Raw genomic sequence first — 27603 nt, forward strand, 5'->3', positions numbered from 1 at the left:
GGTTCCCCGCGTTTATTGTAAAACTGTCCATTGAAAGGATCGAGACTCTCCCCCAACTTCTCCCGGTTGGGTCCTAATCTGGATTCAAACCCAGAACAACACCGCAATGGGCGGAGCCCGGCACTGCTTAAATTCCAAGTGGACTGAGCGGGCGCCGTGACGTCACGGGGCGGAGTCTCTAATGGGGCGGGGCCCAAAGTTCTGGAGTCCAGAGAAGAAGTCCCATTGGGTGAAGCTCGAAGGGGCGGAGCTATCTAGCGTAAGTTGTTCCTTGGGCGGAGACACAGGGTTGGGCTGTCCCAGGGGGTGGCACCAGTTCTTGGTGACGTCATGGAGACGGACCAAGCGGAGTGGAGAAGTGTCCCAGCCCCGCTCCGGGAGGCGTGGTTATACGTGATTGACTTGGCGCGGGGGCGGAGCCCGAGGGGCGGAGTCTGAGTTCCAGAACTGAGTCTCCAGGCCAGCTGGAGGTCAAGGGCAGAGGCACTTATGCGGAGCTCTGCAGTAACTCCCTAACCACGTCCACCCTGCCTTCGCGGTCGTCCTTTGTGCGAGGTCTCAGTTGTTCTTCATAGTTTGTTGAATCCAGCTGGAGTAGTGACATACGCTGGTGTAGACTGTAGGGCGCCGGGGTCTGGAGCAAGGCTCAGCGCCCCCGGACACCACACCTGCAAGGACTCCATTGCAAACCAGGGGGCCCCCAGAATCACCCTGTGCACGGGAGAAGAGCAGAGAAACTGTTACCAGGTCTGTTCAGGACAGTTACATGGCCACTTCCTCCTTCCTGGAAAGGTCCCCGATTTTCTCTTTTTTTTGAAATTGAACCTTAGTGTTTGAGCCACAACCCCCACTATATCTTACTTTTTATTCTAAAATAGGATCTCACTAAGCTTGGCGTGAGTGAATAAAATATTCTTTATTTTATTCAAATAAAGAATAAAAAAATAGGTCTGGGGGTGTAGCTCTGAGGTAGAATGCCTCTGGGCAGTACCACCAGTACCACACACAAAAAAAAAAAAAAGAAAGAAAGAAAGAAAGAAAGAAAGAAAAAAAGAAAAAAGAAAAACAGGGCCTCACTAAATTGCTGAGGCTGGTTTCTAATCTGCGATCCTCCTCCCAAATCTCAGCCTCCAAAAAATATTGGAATTACAAGCATGTGCCACTATGACCCACAGTTTTTACCTAGCCATCCAGGTCATCTCCAGTCTTTTTTTTTTTTTTTTTAATCAAACCCAGGAGGAAAAGCACAGAGACCCCGCCTTCTTTCCTGGACCTACCATTCTAAGCTCCTGTCCTCCTCCCCAGGACTAGGAATCTGAAACACAACACCTTGCAAACTGGACAGGTCTGCCTCCTTACCCCCACAGTGGGGTCTTACCTGGCAGGAGCCTCGGCCCCCCTCCCATCGGCCTGCACAGATCATTCTGTCCGAAATGTGGCCTGGATACGCCCAGTGACAGAGTTTGGTCTCCAGAATACTGATGTTGGCACACTGCAGCGTGAGCGGATACGTCACTGTTTAGGAGGAGAAACATGGAAGGATTAGCAGCTGCCCAGCAAGCTCGGCAATTCAAGCCCCTCCCAGCCTTTCTACAGGAGCCACATCATGAGACACAAAGAGAGAGAGAAGAGGCTGCGGCAGGGTCTCATAGCATGGAGGAGAAACATGGGCAGGAGGAGAGACGGGGCCCAAAGAGCAAGGAAGACAGAAAGATGCACACAGAGGAAGGCAAAAGGAGATACAGCGTGACTGACACGGAGAGAAACGGAGACCATGGACGGAGACTGAGACTCCTTTTTTGTGTGTGTTTTGGTTTGGTTTGGTGCAGGAGGTTGAACTTAGAGGCATTCTACCTCTGAGCTACACCCCCAGCCCTGTTATTGTTGTTGTTGTTGTTGTTGTTATTAATTATTATTATTATTATTATTATTATTATTATTATTATTATTGTGCTGGGAATGCATTCTACCTCGGAGCTACACTCCCAGCCCGATTTTTGTGTGTGTGTGTGGTACTGGGGATGGAACCCAGGGGCATTCTAGCTCTGGGCTACAACCCTAGCCCTATTTTTTTACTCTTTATTTCGAAACAGGGTCACACTGAGTTGCAAAAGGCCTCACTAAGTAGCTGAGGCTGGCCGCGAACCGCGATCCTCCTGTCTCAGCCTCCCACATGCTGGGATTACAAGTGTGCGCCACCACGCCCGGCTCCCGATTTTTTATTCTTTTTTTAAAATACTTCCAGACCTATTTTATACTTTATTTTGAAACAGAAGAAAAAAATAAATAAATAAAAATTTCTTAAAAAGGAAACAGGATAACACTAAGTTGCGGAGGGACTCACTAAGTAGCTGAGGCTGGCTCCTAACCTGGATTCTCCTGTCTCAGCCTCCCAAGTACTGGGATTACAAGCGTGCACCACTACGCCCAGCCCTATTTGATTTTTATTAATTATTATTATTTTGTGGTGCTAGGGATTGAACCCATGGGCATTCTATCTCTGAGCTATATCCCCAGCCCATTTCTTAATTTTTTATTTGAAAACAGGGTCTCACCGAGTTACTGAGGCTGGTCGTGAACTGGTGATCTCCTGTCTCAGCCTCCCAAGTACTCGGATTTTAGGCAGGCGCCACTGTGCTCAGCCTTGTTTTTTATTTTGAAAGAGGGTCTTGCTAAATTGCTGAGGCTGTCCTCAAACCTGTAATCCTCCTGTCTCACCTCCAAAGTACTGGGATTACAGGCTTTCACCCATACCCACCCCGCCAACTCCCCTGGCCGACTGAGATTTCTTTCTCTTTTTTTTGGGGGGGGGTGGTACTGGGGTTCCTGGAAGCCCTTCTACATCCGGGCTATACTCCCAGACCTATTTTATATTTTTATTTGGAAACAGGGTCTCATAGGCCAGCACTGCTGGCTTTGAACCAGTGTGACCCTCCTGTCTTTGCCTCCCAAGCGCGGGGATTACAAGCGTGCACCACCACGCCCTGCCCTCTGAGATTTCTTAAGGGGAAAGAGATTCTCAGAGGAGACAATGAAGAAATAGAAAAATAGACCTAGAGACATTACGGGAAGGGGCCATGCAGTACAGATGCTCACTGTTAGAGACAGATACAGAGTCATAGAGATATGGGATAGAGATGTAAGACACAGACACCTTTATCTAGAGATACAGAAGCATAGCTATGTGCATTCCATGAAATATACAGCTGCAAAATAAGTCACATCAAGGGACTTCCTGGGTAAAGGCAGGTCAGGGAGGAGACTGTGCAGACACAGCAGTGGGGTTGACGCCGCTCAGTGGGTGTATTTTGGGGATACAGGCAAATGAACCAATGCTTTGAAATTCTCAAGCAAATCCAGAAACCTGGGTCTTATAGAAAGTATACCCGGTTTTTAAAGCCGGGCGTGGTGGCGCACGCTTGTAATCCCAGCATTCGGGAGGCTGAGACCAGAGGATCGCGGTTCGCGGACAGCCTCAGCTACTTAGGCCCTCTGCAACTTAGTGAGACCCTGTTTCAAAATAAAGAATAAAGCCGGGCGTGATGGCGCAGGCTTGTAATCCGCGCGCTTGGGAGGCGACGACAGGAGGATCGCACTGGTTTGAAGCCAGCCTCTCTGGCTTAAGAGACCCTGTTTCCAAATAAAAATATAAAATGGGTCTGGGAGTGTAGCCTGAAGGTAGAAGGGTTTCCAGGAACCCCAGTACCACCAAAATAAAAAATAAAAAATAAAAATAAATAAAATAAAAAATAGGGCAGGGGGTATAGCTTGGAGGTCAAATGTCCCTGGGTTCCATACCCAAACCCGCAAAAAAAAAAAAAAAAGAAAGTGTACCAGTTTCAGTTTTTAGATATTGACAGCAACAGTTCATACTGATTTTTAAGGCATTTGGAAAATGAACATTGATGCGGAGAGTGTAGTCTGGCAAATGGACTGCCAATTTGTGACTCTGAGTGATGCACGTTCACGCCAAAATGTCTCTGAAAAGCCAGGCGTGGTGGCGCACGCTTGTAATCCCAGGAATCGGGAGGCTGAGACAGGAGGACCAGAGATTCACAGCTACTTAGTGAGATCCTGTTTCAAAATAAAGAATAAAAATATAGGGCTTGGGGTATAGCTTAGAGGCACAATGCCACTGGGTTCAATCCCCAGTACCACAAAAAAGAAAGAAAGAAAGAAAGAAAGAAAGAAAGAAAGAAAGAAAGAAAGAAAGAAAGAAGAATAAAAAATAGGACTGGAGGGAGGTGTAGCTCAGAAGTGGAATGCCCGTCGGTTCAATCCCAGTACTGCAAAAAAAAAAAAAAAAAAAAAGTTTCTGAAATCAGGATGTGTCTTTCAGTCTATGGCGTCCTACTGTCTGTAGGAATGTTTTTGTTTTCTATGCTTAGTAGTTCTTAACATAATTACACACCTTAAAAATTACAATATTCTAGCCAGACATGGTGTGGTGAACACCTGTCACCCCAGTACTTGGGAGGCCAAGACCGGAGGATTGCAGCTTTTAGGACAGTTTCAGCAGCTTATTGAGACCCTCATCAACTTAGTGAGATCCTGTTTCAAAAATAAATAAACAAATAAATAAATAAATAAATAAATAAAAAGGGTTGGAGTGTAGCTCTCTCTGTGGTAGGTAGAATGTCCCTGGGCTCAATCCCCAGTAGCAAAGAAAAAAAGTATTGCATTTTATTTTTTAATTTTGTGGTACTAGGGTTTGAACCTAGGTCGGGGCCGGGGAGGTTCTACCTCTGATTTTCACTCCCAGCCCTATTTTTATTTTATTTTCAGTTTTCATGGTACTGGGAGTGAAATCCGGGGGCCTTCTACCTTCAGGCTATACCCCCAGCCCTATTTTCTTTTTTATTTGGGAACAGGATCTCGGTAAGAACAGGAGCCTCACTAAGTTGCTGAGGCTGACTTTGAACCTGGGATCCTCCTGTCTCGGCTTCCCAAATACTGGGATAACAGGAGAGCAACACCGTGTCCAGCTTTTTTTTTTTTTTTAATTTTTGAAAGGGGTTCCTTCTAAATTGTTGAGGCTGGCCTCGAACACGTGATCCTCCTGTCTTAGCCTTCTAAGTACCAGAATTACAGGTGTGCACCACCTCGCCCTGCAAGCATTTTAGATTTGATGAAATCTATTGATAGATGGGTAGAGGGAAGGAGATAGATGGATGGATGAAAAGGCAGAGACCCGGACCTGAAACATGAGAAAGTGTACCGCGGCCGGGGACGTACCCTTGGGGCTGGACACGGCGCCCCAGCCGGAGATGAGGCACTGTGTGCCTGGGGACACGCAGCTCTGGCTGAGGTTGAGGGGCTGCACGGCGGGGCCAAGACGCGCCTTCCTGGGCAGCCGGATCATCATGATGTCATCTTTGTGGTCATTGGCGCTAAGGTCCTGGTTGAAGCCAGGGTGGGGGAAGAAGTCTGTCACCCGGAACAGCTGCTCTGGGCCCTCCCACTGCCAAAGGTGATGCTCCCCGAGGCGGACCCACAGGAACCTGCTGAGACAAACTTGGGAGGTGAGACTGTGTGGGGGGGCTGTGTCATCACACCCGGTCCTCTTTTTCTAGCCAATCAGGGTGCTGTGTGACCCTTCACAAGCTATACACCCTCTCTGGGTAGGGCTCTACTCCCCTCTCTGGTTTTTTTTTGTCTCTCTCTTGGCAGCCCCTCCCCAAATATTTGCCGACCCTGAGGCACCACCCGCCACCCTCTCTGCCCCACCTGGAGCCGCGGTGGTGACCTGGGTCCCCTGGAACCTTGTGGGCACACGGGGCCCCACCTTTCGCACAAAACAACCCCACCCCCTGCCCCCACAGGTCTGGTGGCTTCTATGGGAGTGGCTCTCGGTGTACACAGAGGGGAGTGAAATATGGAAAATCCCCAAATTGGGGGTGCTCTGAGCCTCGGGCTTTTCTTATCTGTCATATATTTTGCCCAGTCCACCCACCCAGGCACTCCTTCCTGAGGTCTGACCTTAAGTGCTCTCACTGTAGTTCCAACCCACTTGTCCTGCTCCAGGTCCATGCTCTGGAGAGTTGGGGCCCGCTAGGGGTCAACATGTCCATCCCCCAGCCTCTGATGTCAGACATTAGGCAGCAGGCTAACGACTGAAGATTTGAAGGTTCGGGGTTTGGGGAGTATATGACATATTATTTTGGTCTCTGTCTCCCTCTAACACGCTAGTGGTCTTGGCTCCAGGTCAGGAAAGTCAGCCTGTCTGTCCCTAGCCTTGCTTGGGAATCTCTCCCATTTCCATGTCTCTGCTTCTCTCCTCTTTTGTCTTAGATTGAGAACAATCTAAACATTGTTCTCCCAGCCTGAAATACAGGCCTGAGTTTAAAAAAAAAAAAAAAAAAAAAAAAAGGTCCCATTGCAGAGCAATGCATGATGGGAAATTCTTACACAGCATCCTGTACCAGATATATATGTGTATATATATGTATATATATATATATGTATATATATGTATATGTATATGGGTGTGGGGAATTGAACTCAGAGTCATTCTACCTCCAAGCTACACTCCAGCCCTATTTTATTTTTAAATTTTGAAGCAGGGTCTTACTAAGTTGCTGAGGACCTCTCTAAGTTGCTGAGGCTGGTCTCTAACTGGCGATCCTCCTTTCTCAGTCTCCCAAGTACTGGGATTGCAGGCGCATGTCACCACACCCGGCTCTGTACCAGCATCTTTGCTGCATTCCTGGAAGGATGAATACTAGAATAAGATAACCCTTTTTCAGAGAGAATGTCCTGTGGACTCAGCATCATGTAGTTCTATCAAAATGCCCACATCTAAGACTATAGAATTCTAAGATGGCAGAATTATAAGATTCTTTTTTTTTTTTGGTGGTGGTACTGGGGTTCCTGGAAGCCCTTCTACCTCCGGGCTACACTCCCAGACCTATTTTTACATTTTTTAAATTTAGAAACAGGGTCTCCTAAGTCAGCGCGCGGCTGGCTTCAAACCTGCACGATCCTCCTGTCTCCGCCTCCCAAGCGCGGGGATTACAAGCGTGCGCCACCACGCCCGGCCAGAATTATAAGATTCTAACATCCTATTATCCATGATTCTAGAATTTTTTTTTTTTGTGTGTGTGTGGGGTACCTGGAACCCAGGGGCATTCTACCTCTGAGCTACACTCCCAGCTCTATATATTATTCCTTTTATTTTGAAACAGAGTCTCACTAAGTTGCCAGGGCCTCACTAAATAGCTGAGGCTGGCTGCAAACCTGAGATCTTCCTGTCTCAGCCTCCCAAGTACTGGGATTACAAGCGTGCACCATCATGCCCAGCTGATGATACCAGAATTCTGAAAGGCTCAAGTTGTAGAATTTTATGGATCCAAGATTCTGATGTTCTATATTTCTCTGGGTCAAGAATTCCAGGATTTCAAAATTATCTATATAAAATCCAAGGCAATCCAGGCATGGTGGCGGACACTTGTAATCCCAGTAGTTGGAAGGCTGAGACAGGAGGATCAAGGTTCTGGGACAACCTCGGCTACTTAGTGAGGCCCTCCACAATTTAGTGAGACCTTGTTTCAAAATAAAGAATAAAAATCGGGCTGGGGGTATAGCCTGGAGGTAGAATGTTCCTGGATTTCATCCCTAGTACTGAAAAAAAAAAAAAAAAAAAAAAACGAAGACAGCCAGGTGTGGTGGCGCACACTTGTAATCCCCGCACTTGGGAGGCTGAGACAGGAGGATCACACAGCTTCGAAGCCAGCCTCAGCTACTTAGTGAGGCTCTCAGCAACTTAGTGAGACCCTGTTTCCAAATAAAATACAAAATAGGTCTGGGAGTATAGCCCGGAGGTAGAAAGTCCCTGAGTTCCACTCCCAGTACCACCAAAAAAAAAAAAAAAAAAAAAAATCTAAGGCATAAATCTAGAATTTTAATATTTTGACTAATATTCTGAAACAATTTTACTAGAATTTCAGCTGGAAATGTGGCTTGGTGGTAGAGTGCTTGTTTAGCATGTGTGAGGCCCTAGGTTTGATCCACAGTACTGCAGAACAAAAAAACAAAACAACACACACACACACACACACACACACACACACACACCTGGAGTTTCATCATTCATCATATAATTCTGCTAATTTATGATTTTAGAAATTGAAGAGCCTATGATTCCAGTAGCTTAAGACTTCAAAACTCTTGGAATTAAAGTTTTCTTGTTTTTGTTTTTGTTTTGAGGTACTGGGGATGGAACCCAGGGTCTTTCTACCTCTGAACTTCACCCCTAGCCCTATTTTTATTCTTTATTTTGAAATAGGGTCTCACTAAGTTGTGGAGGGCCTCACAAGTTGCTGAGGCTGGCCACAAACCACGATCCTCCTGTCTCAGCCTCCCAAATACTGGGATTACAGGATTACAAGCATGCACCACCACAACCGGCTTCTTTCTTTTCTTTCTTTCTTTCTTTCTTTCTTTCTTTCTTTCTTTCTTTCTTTCTTTCTTTCTTTCTTTTTGGTGGTACTGGGGTTCCTGGAAACCCTTCTACCTCTGGGCTACACTCCCAGACCTATTTTATATTTTTTTATTTGGAAAATAGGGTCTCTTAAGCCAGCGCGGCTGACTTTGAACCTGTGCGATCCTCCTGTCTCCTCCTCCCAAGTGCGGGGATTACAAGCGTGCGCCACCACGCCCGGTTTATTCTTTATTTTGAAACAAGGTCTCACTGAGTTGCAAAGGGCCTCACTAAGTAGCTGAGGCTGTCCTCAAACCGCGATCCTCCTGTCTCAGCCTTCCATGCTGGGATTACAAGCCTGCGCCACCACGCATGGCTAGAACTTCTTGTTTTTAAGACTCTGGAAGATAGAATTCTGAGATTTAAAATCCACCAGATTCTCCATGTTTATGAAAATGGGCTCCTAGAATTCTCTTGGTTCAAAGTTTTAAAACTCTATGAAGCACAGTATCGGTGAAATCAAAGATTCAGGGACTGTACGTCTCTATAATTCAGTGACCCTAAAATGCTCAGAACTGAAAATTCTAGGATTGCACCAGTCAGTACGGTCTCTGAGCACTCGAAATGTGGCTAGTCTAAACTGAAATGTAACATCGAGGAAAACACCTGCTGGGGTTTTGAAGGCTCACTACAAAAAAGGTAAATGATGCCAGTTGTGATTACAGGTCAAGATAATATTTTAAGTATGTTCAATTAAATGCATTATTAAATTTTATCTTACTCAATCATTTCTTTTTCCTTTTTAAGTGTGCCTACTAGAAAGCTTGAGCATACACGAGTGGCTGGAGTGTACGTTGCCATTACATAGTGCTGAGCTAGACCGCAGCAATTCTCCCAGTCTCGGAATCTATGATGCTAGATTTCGATGCGTCCCCAATTTTAGGATTCTGTAATCCTGGATTATTAAGGGCAAAAGTCAAGGGAGTGTGTGTGTGGATTCTGTGGTCCTGGATTTATCGGGGTAAAAGTTGAGGGAGGGAAGGAGAGAGGGAGAGGGAGAGGGAGAGGGAGAGGGAGAGGGAGAGAGAGAGAGAGAGAGAGAGAGAGAGAGAGAGAGAGAGAGAGAGAGTCTGGAAATCAAACCCAGGGGTTCCCTACCTTTGAGTTACACCCCCCAATCCTATTGTATTATTTATTTGGAAACAGGGTCTTACTGTGTTGCTGGCCTCCAATCTGCCCTCCTCCTGTCTCAGCCTCTCAAGTACTGGGATTCCAGGTGTGTGCCACCATTCTCTGCTAAGAGTCTAAGATTTTAAGAGTCAAAGCTTTGACTCGTAGAATCAGATGCTTCAGGACTCTGAGGTTTTAGATTCTGAGGAGGCTACCCTTCATAATCCTGAGTTGGACTTTTGGTAACAGAAATGGAACCTTGGAGCCCGGCATGGTGGCGTACTCCGATAATCCCAATACTTGGGAGGCTGAAAGAGGAGGACTGTCAGTTTGAAACCAGCCTTAACAACTTAGTGAGACCTTGTTTAAAAAAAAAAAAAACAGCTGGATGTAGTGGCGCACGCTTGTAATCCCAGCGCTTGGGAGGCTGAGACAGGAAGATCACACAGGTTTGAAGCCAGCCTCTGCTATTTAGTGAGGCTCTCAGCAACCTAGTGAGACCCTGTATAAAACAGGTCTGGGAGTATAGCCCAGAGGTAGAAAAACCCCTGGGTTCCACCCCCAGTACCACAATAAAAATAAAAATTTTTAATTTTAGCCGGGCGTGGTGGCGCACGCTTGTAATCCCCGCGCTTGGGAGGCTGAGACAGGAAGATCGCACGGGTTCGAAGCCAGCCTCAGCTACTTAGTGATGCTCTCAGCAACTTAGTGAGACCCTGTTTCAAAAAAAAAAAAAAAGGTCTGGAGGTAGAAAGACTCTGGGTTCCACCCCCAGTACCACCAAAAAAAAAAAAAAATTAATTAAAAAAAATAACAAAATAGGGCTGGGAGTATAGCTTTGAGTTAGAATGCCCCTGATTCTAATTCTATCCCCAGCACACACACACACACACACACACACACACACACACACACACACACACACCAAGGGTTTGGTACTTCCTACGTATAGTTCCGTTCTTCTTCTACCAGAGAGGTCCTTGGCCTCTACCATCCCCTGGTCCCCAGTCCCCTGCCCGGCATGGCCAGCCCAGGGACACTCACGGCTTGAGGCAGTGGGCAGCGGTAAGCAGCCACCGGTCACTGATGAGAGTCGCCCCGCAGAAGAGCCGGGTGTGGAAGAAGAGGCCAGCCTGCCAGGGCTGTGAGTTGCGCTGACATTCTTGGGCTCCGATGGTTCTGGTGTCTGTCCAGCTGTGCCCTGGGGTGGGGAGGGGGCACAGGCATCAGTGGCAAGCAGGTGGGAGGGCTGGAGGGCAGGGGGCAGGAGCCTGAGGCGGCGAGGGGCAGCGGAGGCCGTGGCTCACCTGCCAGCAGAGAGAGCAGAGCCCAAAGCAAACTCAACTTCATGGCCTGTGGTACCCGGGTCCTCGGGCCTGTGTGCGGAGCCCGGTGCTTCTTTATGGTAAGCCATACCATCTCCTTCCTCCTCCTTGGGGCCGCCCCCATGATTAATCAGAGTTGGGAAATGTCCCTGGAGGAGGGGGAAGCCCTGGGGCCTTGGGAGGAGAGGTGGGTGTATGGGGACCCCCCCCCCCCAGTGGGATGAGCTGGTCCAGGCTGGAGCAGAACTTCACTTAGAAGGGGACAGGGGGGTGCTGGGCCTGAGCGGGTTGTGGGCGCCTCCTCCAGACTGTACGGAGCGGCTGCTCCCCGTGACCTCAGGCTGTGCATCTACACCCAGAATTTTTCGTGGCCTGGGGGAGGAGGATCCCTAAGGCGGGATCCCAGGCTGGAAGCCAGCTGATTTTGGATAGAGTAAGTAGTGCTGTGCCAGGATTGCAGGGGCGCAGGGGAGGGAAGGAATCTGGCTCCCGGGGAAGAAGGCGAGCACCACGTGTGGGGGAAGAGAGAGAAAGAAGCAAAAGAGAGGGAGGTGGAGACCCAGGAGGACCTGAATACGAGGAGACAGGGAAGGCGGAGAGAAGCCCAGAGAGCCGCAGAGGCCCCTGCCCATGACGACAAAGGTCTCCTCTACAGTGTTGAGAAACTTGGTCCCTCTGGATTCATCCGCTCCTGTCGTAACACGCCCAACCCACCCGGAAACAAGCGCCCTGCCCTCTCTCTCTTTCTCTCTCTTAATAACCCCCCATCTTTGCCAAATCCTGAGAACATTTTCTATCTTTTTCCCACCCCTCCCCCAGATTGTCCTCCCCATTACCACATTTTCCCTGGCTCTTTTCCCATTCCTTCTCACCAGGTGGGCAGTTCCTGGAGAGCCAGGCTCAGGCCTGACTCATCTCTACATCCCCAGGATCACCCAGTTCTGGGCTGGGCACGCGGGAGTCCTTAGAGATGTCAATCGGATGAGTGAATCTCTTTCTCCATATCCTACTCTTTCTGGTGAACTCTTACTCATCCTTCAAGACCCGACCTAAATAATCCTTCCTGGTTGATGTAAAGTCAACCTTTGCTCCCCTTGGACACTTACGGCATCTTCTGCTTTCTGTCGCTTACAGGTCTGATTAGTAAACTGGGATTGGGCTTTCTTTGCTTCCTCATTACAGCGTCATGGTTCGGAGCCTGGGATCTGGGATCGGAGTCCCTGTGTCCAGCCTCTCAGTGGTACTGATCAGATGTGTGGCCGATTACAGGTGTGCGCCACCATGCCCGTCTCAAAACTCGGTTTCAGAATAAAACAATGAAGCCGGGCGTGGTGACGCACACTCGTAATCCCAGTACTTGGGAGGCTGAGACAGGAGGACCACAGGTTCCAAGAAACTTAGTGAGACCCGGTTTCCAAATAAAATAAATAAATAAAATAGGGCTGGGGTGTGGCCCAGATATAGAATGTCCCTGGGTTTAATCCCCAGTGCCACACATACACAGACAACTGGGGGTGTCGTTTGGCAGTAGAATGCTCCTGGGTTCAACCCCCATTACCTAACCCTTTTTTTCTTTTTCCTATGGTACTGAGGATGGGACCCATGGGCATTCTACCTCCAAGCTACACCCCCAGCCCTATTTTTTATTCTTTATTTTGAAACAGGGTCTCACTGAATTGCAAAGGGCCTCACTCAGTTGCTGAGGTTGTCCTCGAACCCTGATCCTCCTGTCTCAGCCTCCCGAATGCTGGGGTTACAAGCGTGCGCCAACACGCCCGGCTCTGAGCAAATGTTTGGCTCTCCATTTACCCATTTTCTCTGTGCCTAGAGTCAGTGTTTCCTGTAGCTCATCTAATTCTCCTGAGAGTCTAATCAAGCAGGCTTCTCCATCTCACAGAGTAGGAAATTTAAAATTGCTCACTTGAACAACTGTCTCAAGGTCACGTAGTAAGTGATAGAGAAATGTATTTTCTCCTCCAGCTGGTGAATTCCTACTAATTCCTTTGTATCCCTGAAGACCCCAGGCAAATGTCCCCGCGCGTGAGGAGCCTTCCCCCACTCCTTCAGGCTGCTGCAGAGCCCCTGTGGTGTACTTCCTTAGCTTACAGAAACTATTAATTTGTGGTGTTTATTCATTTGACCATGCAGCGAACCCCAGCCACTAAATAGCAAGTGCTTAGAATATGCGGTGAAGGCCGGGCGTGGTGGCGCACGCTTGTAATCCCCGCGCTTGGGAGGCAGAGACAGGAGGATCGCGCAGGTTCAACGCCAGCCTTGCTGGCTTAAGAGACCCTGTTTCCAAAAAAAAAAAAAGAAAAGAAAAAAAAGAAAAGAAAAGAAAAGAAAAACAGGTCTGGGAGAGTAGCCCGGAGGTAGAAGGGCTTCCAGGAACCCCAGTACCACACACACACACACAAAAAAAGAATATGTGGTGAGGTCAGACATAATGGAGCACGGCCATCATCCCAGCCACTTGGGAGGTTGAGGCAGGAGGAGTGCAAGTTTGAAGTCAGCCTCAGCAACTTAGTGAACCTGTCTCAAAATATAAAATAAAGAGGAGCTAGAAGCCAGGCGTGGTGGTATAAGCCTGTAACCCCAGTATTTTGGAGGCTGAGACAAAAAGATTGTAGGCTCCAGGCTAGCCTAGGTAACTTAGTGAGTCCCTATTTCAAAACTAAAAATAAAAATGAAAGCCGGGCATAATGGGGTACCCTTGTAATCCCAGTACTTGGGAGTCTGAGACAGGAGGACCCAGGTTCATGGGCAGCCTCAGCTACTTAGTGAGACCCCCTGCAACTCAGTGAGACCCTGTTTCAAAATAAAAGAATAAGCTGGGCGTGGTGGCGCACACTTGTAATCTCAGTACTTGGGAGGCCGAGACAGGAGGATTGCAGGTTCAAAGCCAGCCTCGGCAACTTAGTGAGATCTTGTTTCCAAACAAGAGATAAAGTTGGGCTGAAGGTATAACTTGGAGGTAGAATGCCTGAGTTCAATCCCCAGTGCCACACACACAAAAGTAAATAAATAAAAATAGAGCTGGGGGTGTAACTCAGAGGTAGAATGTTCCTAGTTCCATCCTCAGTACCACTAATAATAATAACAATAATAAAGGAGGAAGAAGAGGAGGAAGAAGAAGAGGAGGAGGAAGAAGAGGAGGAGGAGGAAGAAGAGGAGGAGGAGGAAGAGGAGGAGGAAGAAGAGGAGGAGGAAGAAGAGGAGGAGGAGGAGACGACAACCATGACGGCTGGGGTGCAGCTCAGAGGTAGAATGCTCCTGGGTCTGATTCCCAGTATCACACAAGACAAAGGGAATTGGGGTATATTTAGGGGGCAGAACAGCACTGGATTAAATCCCCAGTACCACAAAAAAGTGGGGCAGGGGAGGTAACCTAGAACATTCCTAGGTTCCATCCTTTGCAATGCACACGTGTGTGCTTCTATGCACACATTTTTGTGCGTGCACATATACACACACTGCATTAGAATATCCAGTGAACAATGATGAGTCCCTGCTCTCATGGACTTTTATTTACGTGTGTGTGTGTGTGTGTGTGTGTGTGTGTGTGTGTGTGTCCCAGTCATTATCCAGTGGCCAAATAAATGCGATAATTCCAGCTACAATGAGTACTGCAAAAGAAATCAACAGAGCAAAGGGACTGATGACTCAAAGGGAACCCCTTTCCAAGACTATCCAGGAAGGCTTCCTGGAGGAGGTCACCTTTGACTGGAGAGACCTGAATGACAAGCACGCAAGGCCTGTCGGCCTCCCTAGCCAGACCAGCTGCTTCCTGAGGATAGTGCTTGGTTACACTCATCTCTGGGGCCTGACATGCACAGCTCAGTAAACATCATAGAGTGACTGAAAGAATGGGTACATGGCCTTGAAACACGAGTCCAGCCCCTGTCCTGGTGTGACAAGCCCGGCTGATGCACCCAGCTGACATTTCCTGGGTGGACTCACGGGGCGTGATGGGGCAGGGCCAGTGGAAGGGAACTTATACCGGAGTCTGTGCTCAGACCGCAGATACCATCTTTCTGTGGGCTTTGGGGGCAAAGACCTCGTCTGGTCACCCACCACCCAGCAAGGGGCCTGGCATAGAATTGATGTTCAATTAATCAGTATCTGCAAAGGGACATGAACCCGGCATGGTGGTACATGATTATAACTTCTGTACTTGGGAGGCTGAGACGGGAGGACTGCAGGTTCAAGGCCAGCCTCAGCAACTTGTGAGGTCTTGTTCAAAATAAGAACCGGGCGTGGTGGTGCACGCTTATAATCCCAGCATTTGGGAGGCTGAGACTGGAGGATTGCAGTTTGTGGACAGCCTCAGCTACTTAGTGAGGCCCTTTGCAACTCAGTGAGACCCGGTTTCAAAAGTAAAGAATAAAAAATAGAGCTGGGGATGTAGCTTGGAGGTAGAATGTCCCTGGGTTTTATCCCCAGTACTGCATAAATAAATAAATAAATAAATAAATAAATAAATAAATAAATAAGAAAAAGTTCTGGGAGTGTATCTTGGAGTAAAACTCTGGGTTCAACCCTCAGTAACACACACACACACACACAGACACACAAACACAACACAGAGGAAACAAAAACTGTGCTTTGTTGTTTTGTGTTTTTTGTTGTTTTGAAAGATTTCATTTTTAATCTTTTTTATATATACTGGGGATTAAACCCAGGGGCATTCTACCTCTGAGCTACATACATCCCCAGTACTATTTAATTTTTTTATTTTGAAGCAGGGTTTTGCTAAGTTGTGGAGGGTCTCACTAAGTTGCTGAGGCTGGTATTGAACCTGTGATTCTCCTATCTCAGCCTCCCAAGTCCTGGGATTGCAGGTGGACACCACCATGCCCAGCTGTTTTGGGAGATTTCTATTGTGCAGTTTCTATCATAACACGGAACCCCAGGTTCCAAAGTCCAGGCCAGGCTGAGACCCTTAGACAAATGTCTGTTAGCTTTGCCTGGATTCTGTGTATAAGCCCCACACCCCACCATGGGACGGAAATAGTTACACAGGACAGTTTGAGAGAGAGAGGGAGATAATCTTCCCAAGGTTTCAGGACAAAAATCGCAAAGGCAGTTAGTGACAGATGACAGGTTTCCCCCTAAATCTCAGAGGGGGGCTTCTTAGCATGGACTTAGCAGGTGAGGCTCAGCCCTCTGTCCCCAGAGGCTGGGAAGGATGCTGGAAGGATGCTGGAAGGATGCTGGGAAAGATGCTGGGAAGAATGCTGGAAGGATGCTGGGAAGGATGCTGGGAGGATGCTGGAAGGATGCTGGAAGGATGCTGGAAGGATGCTGGATGAGTCCCCTGGAGCTGCAGGGGTCCCCATGATGGCAGAAGGTGCTCATGGCTCAAGGCCAGCCAGCTCCAGCTGGACCAGAGGCTAGTGTTGGTTGAAGGGGAAATGAAGGCGGAGGTAGCTGGAACGGCCTCCCAGGGATTGGGAGGAGAGCAGGGAAGGCGTCTACCCCCAGCTGGAGACAGGGGCGGGTTGGGAGTGAGGGCTACCCCTCGGCTCTGACCAAGATGTAGTCACGATGACAGGCAATGTTTCCTCAGTGCTCACCACATACTCTGTTCTGGCTGACATGACAATCACCACAATTCACATACACATTACATCACCGTCTCTAAAAGGTAGGCACGTCATTGCCCCCATTTTGTAGGTGAGGAAACCAAGGCTCAGAGAGGGTACTTAGCTCACTCCAGATCACACAGCAGGAAGCCTTAGGGACAGCCAGGTTGGGTGACTCTGATGACTTCCCTCAGAGACCGGGCGGCCACCAGCTTCCTTGCTGTGTTTGAAACAACCCTTTCCCACGGTTTTGTGCGATTGGGCTTGAGTGTGAGCAGAGACTGGGGGCAGGAGGAGGACTGAAGGAAGAGGACAGATGTCCACAGGTGTGGGGGGGAGGGGGTCCAGCACAGCAAAGAGAGGGTCTGGCTGACTGGGGAGGAAGGGGCAGGAGTCACAGGAACAGGAGGTGGCCAAGGGGTCTCTGGGGTCCAGCTCAGTTGGAGAGTATAACTTTCTTGATCCAGGTGCTGTATTTGCATATCCAAGTGTACACTGCTGGGTGCTGGGCAGAGCCGCAGGGGTAAATGCCCCAGGAGAGGATTCCTTGTAAAGTATTGCCACACACCAGGGGACCACCAGAGTCACTCTGCGGGCGGGAGAAAGCAGAGACCCCAACGTGACAGCTGCAGCTTTGAGGTCAGAAAGGGGGGGAAGGAAGGGGGCTGGTGCCAAGGTGGAGTTGTTTTGGATAAAGATAAGGTTGGGATGGGGTTGGAATTTGGTGTGAGGTAGGGATGCATGGGGCGTGAGGATTGGAGGTGGACTTGGGGTACAGGGGTGGGGCTTGGAGATGAGAAGAGGTACGGGGGGCTGAGGTTGGATTTGGGGCTCAGGTAGGAAAGGGAATAAAGAACAAGAAATGGGGGTGGGGCTGGGGTGAAAGGGGGTTCAACCACGGGGCCAAGGACTGGGGACCGGCTAGGGAGTGGGGTGGAAGCAGGGACAGGAGTGATACATTCCCAAGAGTCAGACATCCTCCTGGCAATCCTTACCTGGCAAGGGTCCTGGCCCTGGTCCAGTCCAGCACAGATCATGTTGTTGGTGACCACGCCAGGGTAGAAAACCTCACACTCTTTAGGGGTCAGAAGGGTGACCCTGGAGCAGCTCAGACCCTTGTTGTACTTAACTGATGGGAGAATATGCCAGGTAACCCCTGGGCCCAGCCCTGTTCTCTGCCACCCAGAGCCCCGATAGAAGATTGTCTATCACAGACCCTGGCCTTCTTCCCTCAGACCCAGGGGTCCAGGCCCAGCCCTCCTCCCTAAGGCACAGGGGTCCAAGCCCAGCCCTCCTCCCTCAATCACAGGGGTCCAGGCCCAGCCTTCCTCCCTCAGACCCAGGGGTCCAGGCCCAGCCTTCCTCCTCTGACTCAGGGGTCCAGGCCCTGCCCTCCTCCCTAAGGCACAGGAGTCCAGACCCAGCCCTCCTCCCTCAGACCCAGGGGTCCAGGCCCAGACCTCTTCCCTCAGACCCAGGGGTCCAGGCCCAGCCCTCCTCCCTAAGGCACAGGGGTCCAAGCCCAGCCCTCTTCCCTAAGGCACAGGAGTCCAGACCCAGCCCTCCTCCCTCAGACCCAGGGGTCCAGACCCAGTCCTCCTCCCTCAGACCCAGGGGTCCAGGCCCAGCCCTCCTCCCTCAGACCCAGGGGTCCAGGCCCGGCCCTCCTCCCTCAGACCCAGGGGTCCAGGCCCGGCCCTCCTCCCTCAGACCCAGGGGTCCAGGCCCAGCCCTCCTCCCTCAGACCTGGTGCTCCAAGCCCCAGCCTCCACCCTTAGCTACAGGCCTCAGGGCCCCAGCTCTTGCCTCTTCGGGATGCTGTGGTACCCCAGCCAGCCACCTGGCACTGGTCTCCAGGTTGAGCACAGCGGTCAGGCAGGCGCAGGGGCTGGACGCGGTTCCCTGGCACAACAGGCCGGCCCAGCTTCAACATCATGAGGTCGTGCTCATCTGAGCGCCTGGGCAGGATAGGGGCGGAGTCCCGGCGGTATCCCGGGTGGATAACGGAGCGGGTGGCCAGGCGGAGCTGCTCCCCCTGGAGAAGCAGCAGGTGGTCGTCCCCAACCCGTGCCCACAGTGGCCTGGGGAGGGAAGAGCCGTATGGAGGCAAGCCTTCAGGGAAAGTGGGCCTGGGCTCCGACTCCCTAGGAAGGACTGCACAAGCAGCAGAATGGGGCCCACATCTGTTTCCTGAGACAGGCGGGGCCTAAGGGGTGAGGGGGAAGTAGGTCTTGGAGTCCTAGGTCCCAGAAGGAGGTTGGATTCCTGGACATGGTGGGGGACATCTGGTTGTTGCCCTCTGGGTTCTGTAGGAATTGATGGCTAGGGAACTGGACTCTAGGAAAACCTACCCCTTCCTTTCTCCATGACATCCAGCCTCCCTGGCCGGGACTCGTGAGGCGAACATTTCCCTTTAGTCTAAATTCTTGACCACCCCAGGCTATGGGTTCGCTATTGCATACAACTACCGACTCCTAAATGGAACCCCAGGAGAATCAGCTGGCCAGGCGCGACGTGCCCCAAACATCGAGAAGGCTCACAGCGCCCCCTGGCGACCACAGCTTGTGTCTCTTCCTGCAGAACTCCGAGACTAGCCCCACTGCAGAGCACCGAGCGCTCCAAGCCCCCCTGTCCCTCCCCATGGATGTCCCCTCCCTCGGCCCCTCCGTGGCGTCTTCAAGGAGCGACCCCTACTTCTTGTTCCAGCAGTGCGCGGCGGTGAGCACCCAGTTCGGGTCCACCAGGACTCCCGCGCAGTGGAAGGAGAGGCCATTGAAGAGAGAGACCTGCCAGGGCTGCGAGCCGCGCGCGCACGGAGCGCCGGAGGCCGCAAAGTCCGTCTGGTTCCCGGGTAGCAGCGCCTCCGCGGCTGTAGAGAGAACAGGGGAGAGGGTGCAGGGATCAGAGGCTTCAGAGAAAGGGCTCGGTTTTAGGAGTTGGAGCGGCTCTTGGGGATGATACTCAAGGGGCGCAGCCAGAACGCGGGAGTGGGGAGAACTGGGGGAACCCAGAGGACTCCAATGGGAAGGCGTGGAAGTCCTCGGAGGCGAGTCTGGAAGGGCAGGAACAGAACGCAGCACGCGGAGAGGTTACCGAGACCCACACACCGCAGACGGGCACCCGGAGCCACAGAGAACGCTGCAGGGCCAACAGGGGGCGGGGCCGGAGTATAGCGGGGCGGTCAGGGGGCGGAGATAGAACGCGGAGGGCAGGCAAGGGGCGGAGATAGAACGCGGAGGGCAGGCAAGGGGCGGAGATAGAACGCGGCGGGGAGGTAGGGGGCGGAGATAGAACGCGACTGAGTGATGGAGGCGTGGCTAGAACTCGGCCGGGCTAGGAGTGCGTGGGAAAGGAACGCTGTGGGAGAGAAGGGGGTGGGAGTAACCAAATGCGATTGGGAAAGGATCGAGGGCAAAAAGCGGTTAAGTAGAGCCGAGTAAGAAGGGGTAGGGACCGAATGAGTCGCGGAAGGGAGAGGAGAAAGAAGGCGGCGGGGGCAGAAGAGGGTCTGCATGAAGCCGAACACCCAAGGACGGAGCTGGAAGAAGGGCGCCGCCTGCGCGGGGGCTGGTCCGGATACCCAGTGGGCGCCGGCGTGCCAGGAAAGGAGAGGTGTGCAAGGGCTGGTGGTAGCGCACCCTCCTCCTGCGCCTCGGCGCCTCCCGCCGCCCCTGTCCCCCGTCTCACCCCAGAGTTGCGCCATCAGTAGCGGCAGCAGCAGCTTCGCCAAAGCCTGGGTGCCAGAGGCAGCGGAAAGGTGGAGGTTTCGGGGTTTCATGGTCAGAACCTGGACTAGGGGGCCAGGGGACAGGTTAGAACAGATGTCCTGGCCGGACATGGTGGCGCGGGCCTGTAATCTTGGGAAGCTGAGACAGGACGCTTGCAAGTTCAAGACCAGCCTCAGCAATTTAGCGAGACTCTCAACAACCTAGCGAGACCCTTTTTTTTTTTTTTTTTTTTTTTTTTTTGCGGGTCTGGGGATGGAACCCAGGGGCATTCAACCTCCGAGCTACAACCCCTGCCCTATTTTTTAATTCTTTATTTTGAAACAGGGAATCACTAAGTTGTGGAGGGCCTAAGTAGCTGAGGCTGTCAGCAAAACGCGATCCTTGGTCTCAGCCTCCCGCATGCTGGGATTACAAGCGTGTGCCACCACGCCTGGCTTACAAGACCCTATTTTAAAACAACAACAAAATAATAATAATAATAATAATAATAATAATAATAATAACAACAACAATAATATAGAAAAAGGGCTGGAGGTGTAGCTCGGAGGTAGATAGGCCCTGGGTTCAGTCCTTAGAAACACACACACACACACACAAACACACACACACACACACACACACACACACACACCCCAAGCCAAAAATAGATGCTCTGTGGTTGACCCTCTACCTCGCAGCTCCCAGACACCCGTTTAACCTGCAGCCGACCACCCTAGGGGGCAGGCCCAAGGGTGATTCAACCCATAGGGCCCTAACGGACTCAATTACCCTAATGACACCCTGGTGGCTTCCTCCCTAAACCTGAAGGGAGCGTTCTGCGGGGCAGGTTTCAGCCTCCTCCGCAGATGGGGCGGGGGTCCGAGGCTTGGGGCCTTTGGCAATCTCTTCTTAAGCAGCTTGGCTTTGGGACTTCCCCATCCCGTACATAGGGAAATCGAGGCTCCAACAGGGTTCTCGCCTGTGGCCCGGGGGTCCCCACCCATCCTCTCACCATCCGCCCCAACCAGGGTGGGGTGCATACCGCTTCACCTGCTAGTCGCCAGTGGGAAAGAGGGAGGAGACCCAGACGTACCTCTGGCCTGCGAAGTAGGCCGTCTGAAGCCTCTGCCCAGGGACCCCTGGCTGGACCTTTCCTTTTAACCTTCAAGATCCCGGAAGCTTCCCCACCCTCCCCCTCGGGGCTTCACTCCCTTTTTCCCTCTCCCTAATTATTCTACCGTGGGTGGGGCTGGCACCCAACCTGGGCCCCAGATTCCTGCCCTGGGAGGGGCCCTGGAATACAGGCTTCTCTTGAGTGTCCGAAACACCCCTTTTGGAGCTGGATTCTAAGGAGATTCCCTGGGTCCCTGGTTCTGAGAGATCTTCCCCACGCTGTGGTGTGTGTTGGTGGGAGAGGGTGTGTAGCCCTAGAGGGGCTGGGCTGGGGAATGGCAGGTGAGGGGTTTCTGCCAGGGAAAGGAAGTCAACAGGAAAATGTCACCCGGAGTGATAAGGAGAGAAGCGTCAGAATGCGGAAGGGGAAGGAGGGCGGGAGATCGAAGGAATGAGTGGGAGGGACAGAAACCGGCTGGGAAAGGGACGCTGATAAGCCCGAGGGGAGGGTGCTGCTAAGATACACAGAAGAGGGGAGAGAGGGAACAAGAGGTAGAGATGCTGCTGTCCGGGAACAGTGGCCCCTTGTGTCCCCGTGACTGACGCCTCTGTGTGTGTATGGGGTGGGCTTACATCATGCCTGTGAGCTGCCAGCTCACACCCTCCCTGCCATCTGGGTGTCTCCAGGTGGCACTCAGGTTCATGAGTCACAGGAGGCTCAGGCTGCAAGGGGCATGGACATCTCTTGGCCAACTCCCTCATTTAGGGAGAAGAATAGGAGGCTCAGAGAGGGGCCGTGACTCACAAGAGGTCACACAGCAAGCCCGCCTAACAACCGGAAGGCCCTAACTCCAGCTCTGGATTCTTACTCCCTCACACCAGCTCCCTTTCCCTGGAAGTGAGTAGAATGCTGGAAAAGACCTGGCGTTCTGGACTATTCATGGGACATCTTGTCCATGGAGAATTAACTTCAGAGGTTGTCCAGCTCAGCCCAGCCAAATGTTCAAAACAGCCAGACATGGTGGCACACACCTGGAGTCCCAGCCCTTGGGAGGCTGAGACCAGAAGATTGCAGGTTGGGGGGCCAGCCTCAGCAATTTAGCAAGAGGCTGTTTGAAAAATTTAAAAGGGGCTGGAATTGTAGCTTGGAGGTAGAATGCCCAGTATAAAAAAAAAAAAAAAAAAGCAAAACATTTAAGACAATAGCCATGTGTGTAGCCCTGGAGCATCTGAAATGTGTCAAGTGTGACAGAGGAATTGGATTTTTTATTTTATGTCATTTTAATTGAAATAGCCATGTGTGGCTAGTGGCTACCACATGGCCTGGCATGGGTCTCCGTTAACTGCCTTTTCTGGAGGTCAGAAAATAATGATAGTTCTCTTTCATTAGGACATACTTATTTACTGTGCTGTTACTTTCCCATGCATGATTTTATAGGTAAGGAAACTCTAGCAGAGCTTTAATCGAGGCCCGTTATTGGGTAAACGGCTACCTTGCTTCAAATCTTTGGGTGCTTTTAACTGGCCATGTGACCATGAGCAAGTGACTTCATTTCTTCCTCATCTGCAAAAGGGACATAATAATGGCACTGACCTCATAGGGCTTTGTGAGAATTTAGTTCCTTTATTTTCTTTTATGTTCTTGTGGTACTGGGATTGAGCCCAGGGGTGTTCTACCTCTGAGCTGCATCCCCCAGCCCTTTTAAACATCTTTAAAAATTTAAAACAGGGCTGGCTCCAAACCTGCGATCCCCCCCCCCAAGTAAAGAGATTACAAGCGTGCGCCCCTCTGCCTGGTTTTATTTTTTAAATTTTGAAACAAGTTCTCATGAAGTTGCTAAGGGCCTCCCTAAATTGCTGAGGCTGGCCCCGAACCTTCGATCCTCCTGACTCAGCTTCCCAAGTTCCAGGATGACAAGGGGGCACCGCCATGCCCAGCTTAACCAATACATTGAAAAGCCCTCTGGACCAAGGTCTGGCACATTAGTAAGGACTCAGAATCGTTCATTCCGTAGATATTTATTGAAACCTTGGCATAGGCCAGGAATTGTCTTTGAGGCTGGGGATGTAACATGGAACAAGGCGGCTATTTCCATTTTCATAGTCACCAGTCTGTCCCAGCCAAGACGTGAACTCACGCGGCCTTGATTCCAGACCCCAGGTTAGTTAGCTGTTAGCATCGCCCACAGCCAAGGTGGCCCAAAGAAAGTACGCGAAAAGGTCCCGACTCAAGGTGTCACTTGAGAGGTATCAATAGAAACCCGATCCCGACAGAGGGCTCCAGGCAGCTGGGCCAGGCGAGTGGGAACTAATTGTTGTTCATTGTCTCCTGGATCCAGTCCACATACTTGCAGACTTTTGTATAGACGCCGGGCTTTCTGGTGACAGCACATGGATCCTGGCCCCAGGAGATAATGCCTTGGAGAGACCCGTTACACACCAGAGGGCCCCCAGAGTCACCCTGGGCATGAGGAGAGAGAGAACCAGTCAGAGCGGAGGGCGGGGCTTGGTGTTGGGAGGAGGTGGGGCCAGGGGCAGATTGACAGTGTGGAACGGCCAATGAGCTGGGTAGGAATAAGGATGGGGGTAAGATCACAAATGGGTTTGGAGATGGTTGGGATTGGAAGTGGGGCTGGGCAAGGGGCTGGGACTGCCTTGATGGAGATGGATTTCGTTGTAGGGGGAGGTGGGGCTGGGGCTGAGGAGGAGATGGTGGGTGTCAGTGAGGGGGTGACTGAGGTCGGGGATGGGGCCGTGGGCTCTGCTCTCTGACCTGGCAGGAGTCCTTGCCCTCCTTCTGGACGCTGGCGCACAGCATGGTGTCTGTGATGTTGCCCGGGTAGGCATTCTCACACTCCTGGTGTCCAATGATGGAGATGTCGGCACATCGCAAGCTGTGGGGCAGGCGCACTGCGGAGACAGCGAGGGGGTGTGGGAAGCAGCCCCCTGTCTCCCCACCCGCCAAGCGCTTGCTGTCGCCCAGGACCTGGGATAAGCCTTGTCCTCTCACTACCGAACCTCTCTGCTTGTAACAACAGCAGCGGTGATGATGTCGAGTACATTCTTCTGTCCAGTTCCTCTCTATACTACCTCCCATCCCGGCGAGTGGGTAGGCGTGATTATTCTTATTTTATAGAGAAGAAAACCCAGGTTCAGAGAAGTGAGGCCAGGCACCCGAGGGCCTACAACCAGCAAGTTTTAGATCTCAGATTGCCCATCACATCTGTCGCTGACTCTAAGGCCCAAAATTGTGTCTCCACCCTCTGCAGCCCTGACATATCACCCTTTCAAATGGTCCCCCTCTTTTTTTTTGTGGTACTGGGGTTCCTGGAAACCCTTCTACCGAGCTACACTCCCAGACCTATTTTTTTATATTTTTATTTGGAAACAGGGTCTCTTAAACCAGCAAGGCTGGCTTCGAACCAGCACGGTCCTCCTGTCTCCACCTCCCAAGCGGGGGGATTACAAGCATGTGCCACCACGCCCGGCTAAATGGTCCCCCTCTTGACACCCCTGGGCAACCAACCCTCTTTGGTTTGGTTTGGTTTGTTTGAACTGGGGATTGAACCCAGGGGCATTCTACCTCTGAGCTCTACCCCCAGCCCTATTTATTTTTTTTATTTGAAGCAGGGTCTCACTCAGTAGCTGAGGCTGGCCTTGAGTCTGCCACCCTCCCGTCTCAACCTCCCGAGTAGTGGGATCGCAGGTGTGCGCCGCTGCCCCTGGCTCCAACCCCTCTTGTATCGCTACGAATCTCATCTTGGAAGCATCCTCTGGTCACCCTGGGTCGTTCCGTCATAGACCACCCCCTCCCACCCCACCCCCCCATGAGCCCGTCTGGAGCCCCTACACTGGGGACTGGATGTGGTGCCCCAGCCGGAGATGAGGCAGCGGGTGCCAGCCGTAACACACTGGGACGGCAGACTGAGGGGCCTCACGGCCCGGGTGACGAAGGCTGGCGCCGACATTTTCACCAGCATGATGTCGTTGCGGTGGTCTTTGTTGGGGAGGCTGTTGTTGAAGCCCGGGTGGGGGAAGGATTCCGTGGCCGTCCGCGTCTGCTCGCAGCCGTCCCGCCGCTGCAGGTTGTGCTCCCCCAGGAGGACCACATAACGGCTGAGGTGGGAGGGAGAGACGCTGGTCAGAGGTGGGGAGGAGGCAGGAGACATGGGCAGGGGCGGGGAGGGAGAGATGATGAACGGACACCGGGCTCCACTTCCCACCCCTCTCCCCCGGAGCCCCTCCCCCGCTCTGTCCTCAAGCCCTATCCCCATCCCAGGCCCAACATTATCCGCCCCTCCATCTTCAGTCCCAACTGAATCCCCGTCATCCACGCACACACGACCCCACCCACCCCCTACACAGTCTCCCCTGTCCCCAAGCCCCTGGGCATCCATCTCTCCGTCTCCAGCCCCCACCCAGCCCCGCCCCAGCCCCCGCACCCACGGCTTGCGGCAGTGGGCTGCTGTCAGGAGCCATTTGGGGGCGATGAGGGTCGCTCCACATAGCAGCCGAGTCTTCTGGAATAAGGCCACCTGCCAGGGCTGGGAATGAGGACGGCATTCGTACCCCTTGATGATCCTGGTCTCTCCCCCTACATGCCCTGGAGTGGGGGGCAAACGAGGGGGCTCAGAGATGAGAAGAGGCTGGGGGGCGCCCACGAGTGAGGGTGGGGGAGAGAGAAAGGGTAGGTGACCTGGGTCCCAACTTGGTGTCCCTCTGGAATGAGGTACAACTTTAAAGGACTCCTATATAGATTGGTCAGGCCGGGCATGGCGGCGCACGCTTGCAACCCCAGCATTTGGGAGGCCGAGACAGGAGGATCACAGTTCACGGACAGCCTCAGTTACTTAGTGGGGTTCTTTGCAACTCAGTGAGACCCTGTTTCAAAGTAAATAATAGTAAATAGGGCTGGGGTGTAGCTAGGAGGTAGAATGCCCCGGGGTTCCATCCCCAGCAACACACACACACACACACACACACACACACACACACACACACACACGAAATAGATTGGCCAGTAGATGCTGTCCTCAGCCCTTCCTTCCCTCCTTCCCTCCTTCCTTCCTTCCTTCCTTCCTTTTGTACTGGGGATCAAACCCACAGGCATCCTACCTCCAAGTTACACCCCAACCCCTTTTATCATTATTTTTTGTTGTTGTTAAAACTAAGTCTTGCTAAATTGATCTTGCTAAGTTGCTGAGACCAGCCTCAAACCTGGGATCATCCCGTCTCAGCCTCCCAAGTACTGAGATTACAGGTGTGTACATCATGCCCAGCTTCCTTTTTATTTCAGAGTGGCCCATCCCCAGCACCCTAACTCGAGACCTCCTTGACCTCCGGGCTCCTCCTGGGCTCTCCAGGTTCTGGCATCTAAAGGGATTATGCTTGGTGGAACCAGGAATAGCCAGCACTCTATTATGGCTGATCTCTGTGAGGACGCCACACCGGTCACTATATATTTTGAATATCCGCCCCTTCAGTGTCTGGGCAAAGGGGCAAGAGAGTCTAGGGATGATGAGGGGGATCTGCCCTTCCCCACCCCCACCATACCTGTCACCAGAGCAAGCGCGATGAACCTCAGAATTGTCATGGCCTGGAGGGGGGCAGTGCAGGCCCCAGTTTCTTCTACTGGGAAACAGAATGGAGATAAGGCCTGATCACTTTAAGGGGAGGTCTGGGTGCTCTCCTCTTCCTCTCTCTCTCCCTCTCTCTCTCTCTCTCTCTCTCTCTCTCTCTCCCTCTCTCCCCAGCCAGCTGCCTACTTCCTGCCCGCTCTCGCAAACTCTTCAAATCCTTCAAATCAACAGAGGCCCCCAGGGTGGACTCGGAGAGGGTTCCGACCCAGCTAGAAGCTTCTGGCGGGCGTGCCAAGGAGCAGGTGGCAGTCTCTGGGATGGGACGGGCTGTGTCAGGACAAGCCGTGGGCTGGCCCTGCTTGGTCTGCCCAGGGCCCTTCTAGGCATGTTTGGGAGATTGTTTTTCGTCTTGCCCACCTGAGACTTAGCCAGGCCCCAGCAGCGTGGTGTGGAGAAGACAAGGGGTACCTGACCCCCTTTGGTAACCACCCCATTTTTGTGTTCTCACCAGCAAGGTGACATGGAGCCTTTGTGGTTCACTGTTCCATGCCCCCCTTCCCTTCCTGAGGGTTCCCCCAGCCGACCAAGCTGGGCAGGGCAGGCTGAGGGAAGGGCCGGGCTTGGTGTGGGGGGGGTGTCAGAGGTTGAAGGTAAGCAGTACTGAGAAAGGCAGGGAGTCCCCACCCAAGCTGAAGAGAGAGGAGT

General features: G+C 51.8%; 3 protein-coding genes across 3 annotated transcripts; all 3 read right to left on the reverse strand.

Moving 5' to 3' along the window:
* Positions 1-558: 558 nt before the first annotated feature.
* On the reverse strand, positions 559-10939 carry KLK9 (kallikrein related peptidase 9; the record flags this gene model as incomplete). Its single annotated transcript, XM_080702558.1, has 5 exons — positions 559-711; positions 1379-1515; positions 5236-5501; positions 10634-10790; positions 10897-10939. 5 exons carry the CDS (start codon positions 10937-10939, stop codon positions 559-561), a joined length of 756 nt encoding a protein of 251 aa, XP_080558684.1.
* A 5996-nt stretch (positions 10940-16935) lies between these two features.
* Positions 16936-20277, reverse strand: KLK10 (kallikrein related peptidase 10; the record flags this gene model as incomplete). Its single annotated transcript, XM_080702552.1, has 5 exons — positions 16936-17088; positions 17495-17628; positions 18306-18580; positions 19194-19368; positions 20187-20277. 5 exons carry the CDS (start codon positions 20275-20277, stop codon positions 16936-16938), a joined length of 828 nt encoding a protein of 275 aa, XP_080558678.1.
* A 3350-nt stretch (positions 20278-23627) lies between these two features.
* KLK11 (kallikrein related peptidase 11) lies at positions 23628-26915 on the reverse strand (the record flags this gene model as incomplete). Its single annotated transcript, XM_080702568.1, has 5 exons — positions 26873-26915; positions 25766-25922; positions 25170-25435; positions 24093-24229; positions 23628-23780 (listed from the first exon to the last, which is right to left on the reverse strand). The coding sequence occupies exons 1-5, from the start codon at positions 26910-26912 to the stop codon at positions 23628-23630; spliced, it is 753 nt and encodes a 250-aa protein (XP_080558694.1). The 5' UTR covers positions 26913-26915.
* Between the last annotated feature and the right edge of the window lie 688 nt (positions 26916-27603).

The sequence above is a fragment of the Muscardinus avellanarius genome, assembly GCF_963383645.1.
Source record: "Muscardinus avellanarius genome assembly, chromosome: 10".
Taxonomy (NCBI): Eukaryota; Metazoa; Chordata; class Mammalia; order Rodentia; family Gliridae; genus Muscardinus; species Muscardinus avellanarius.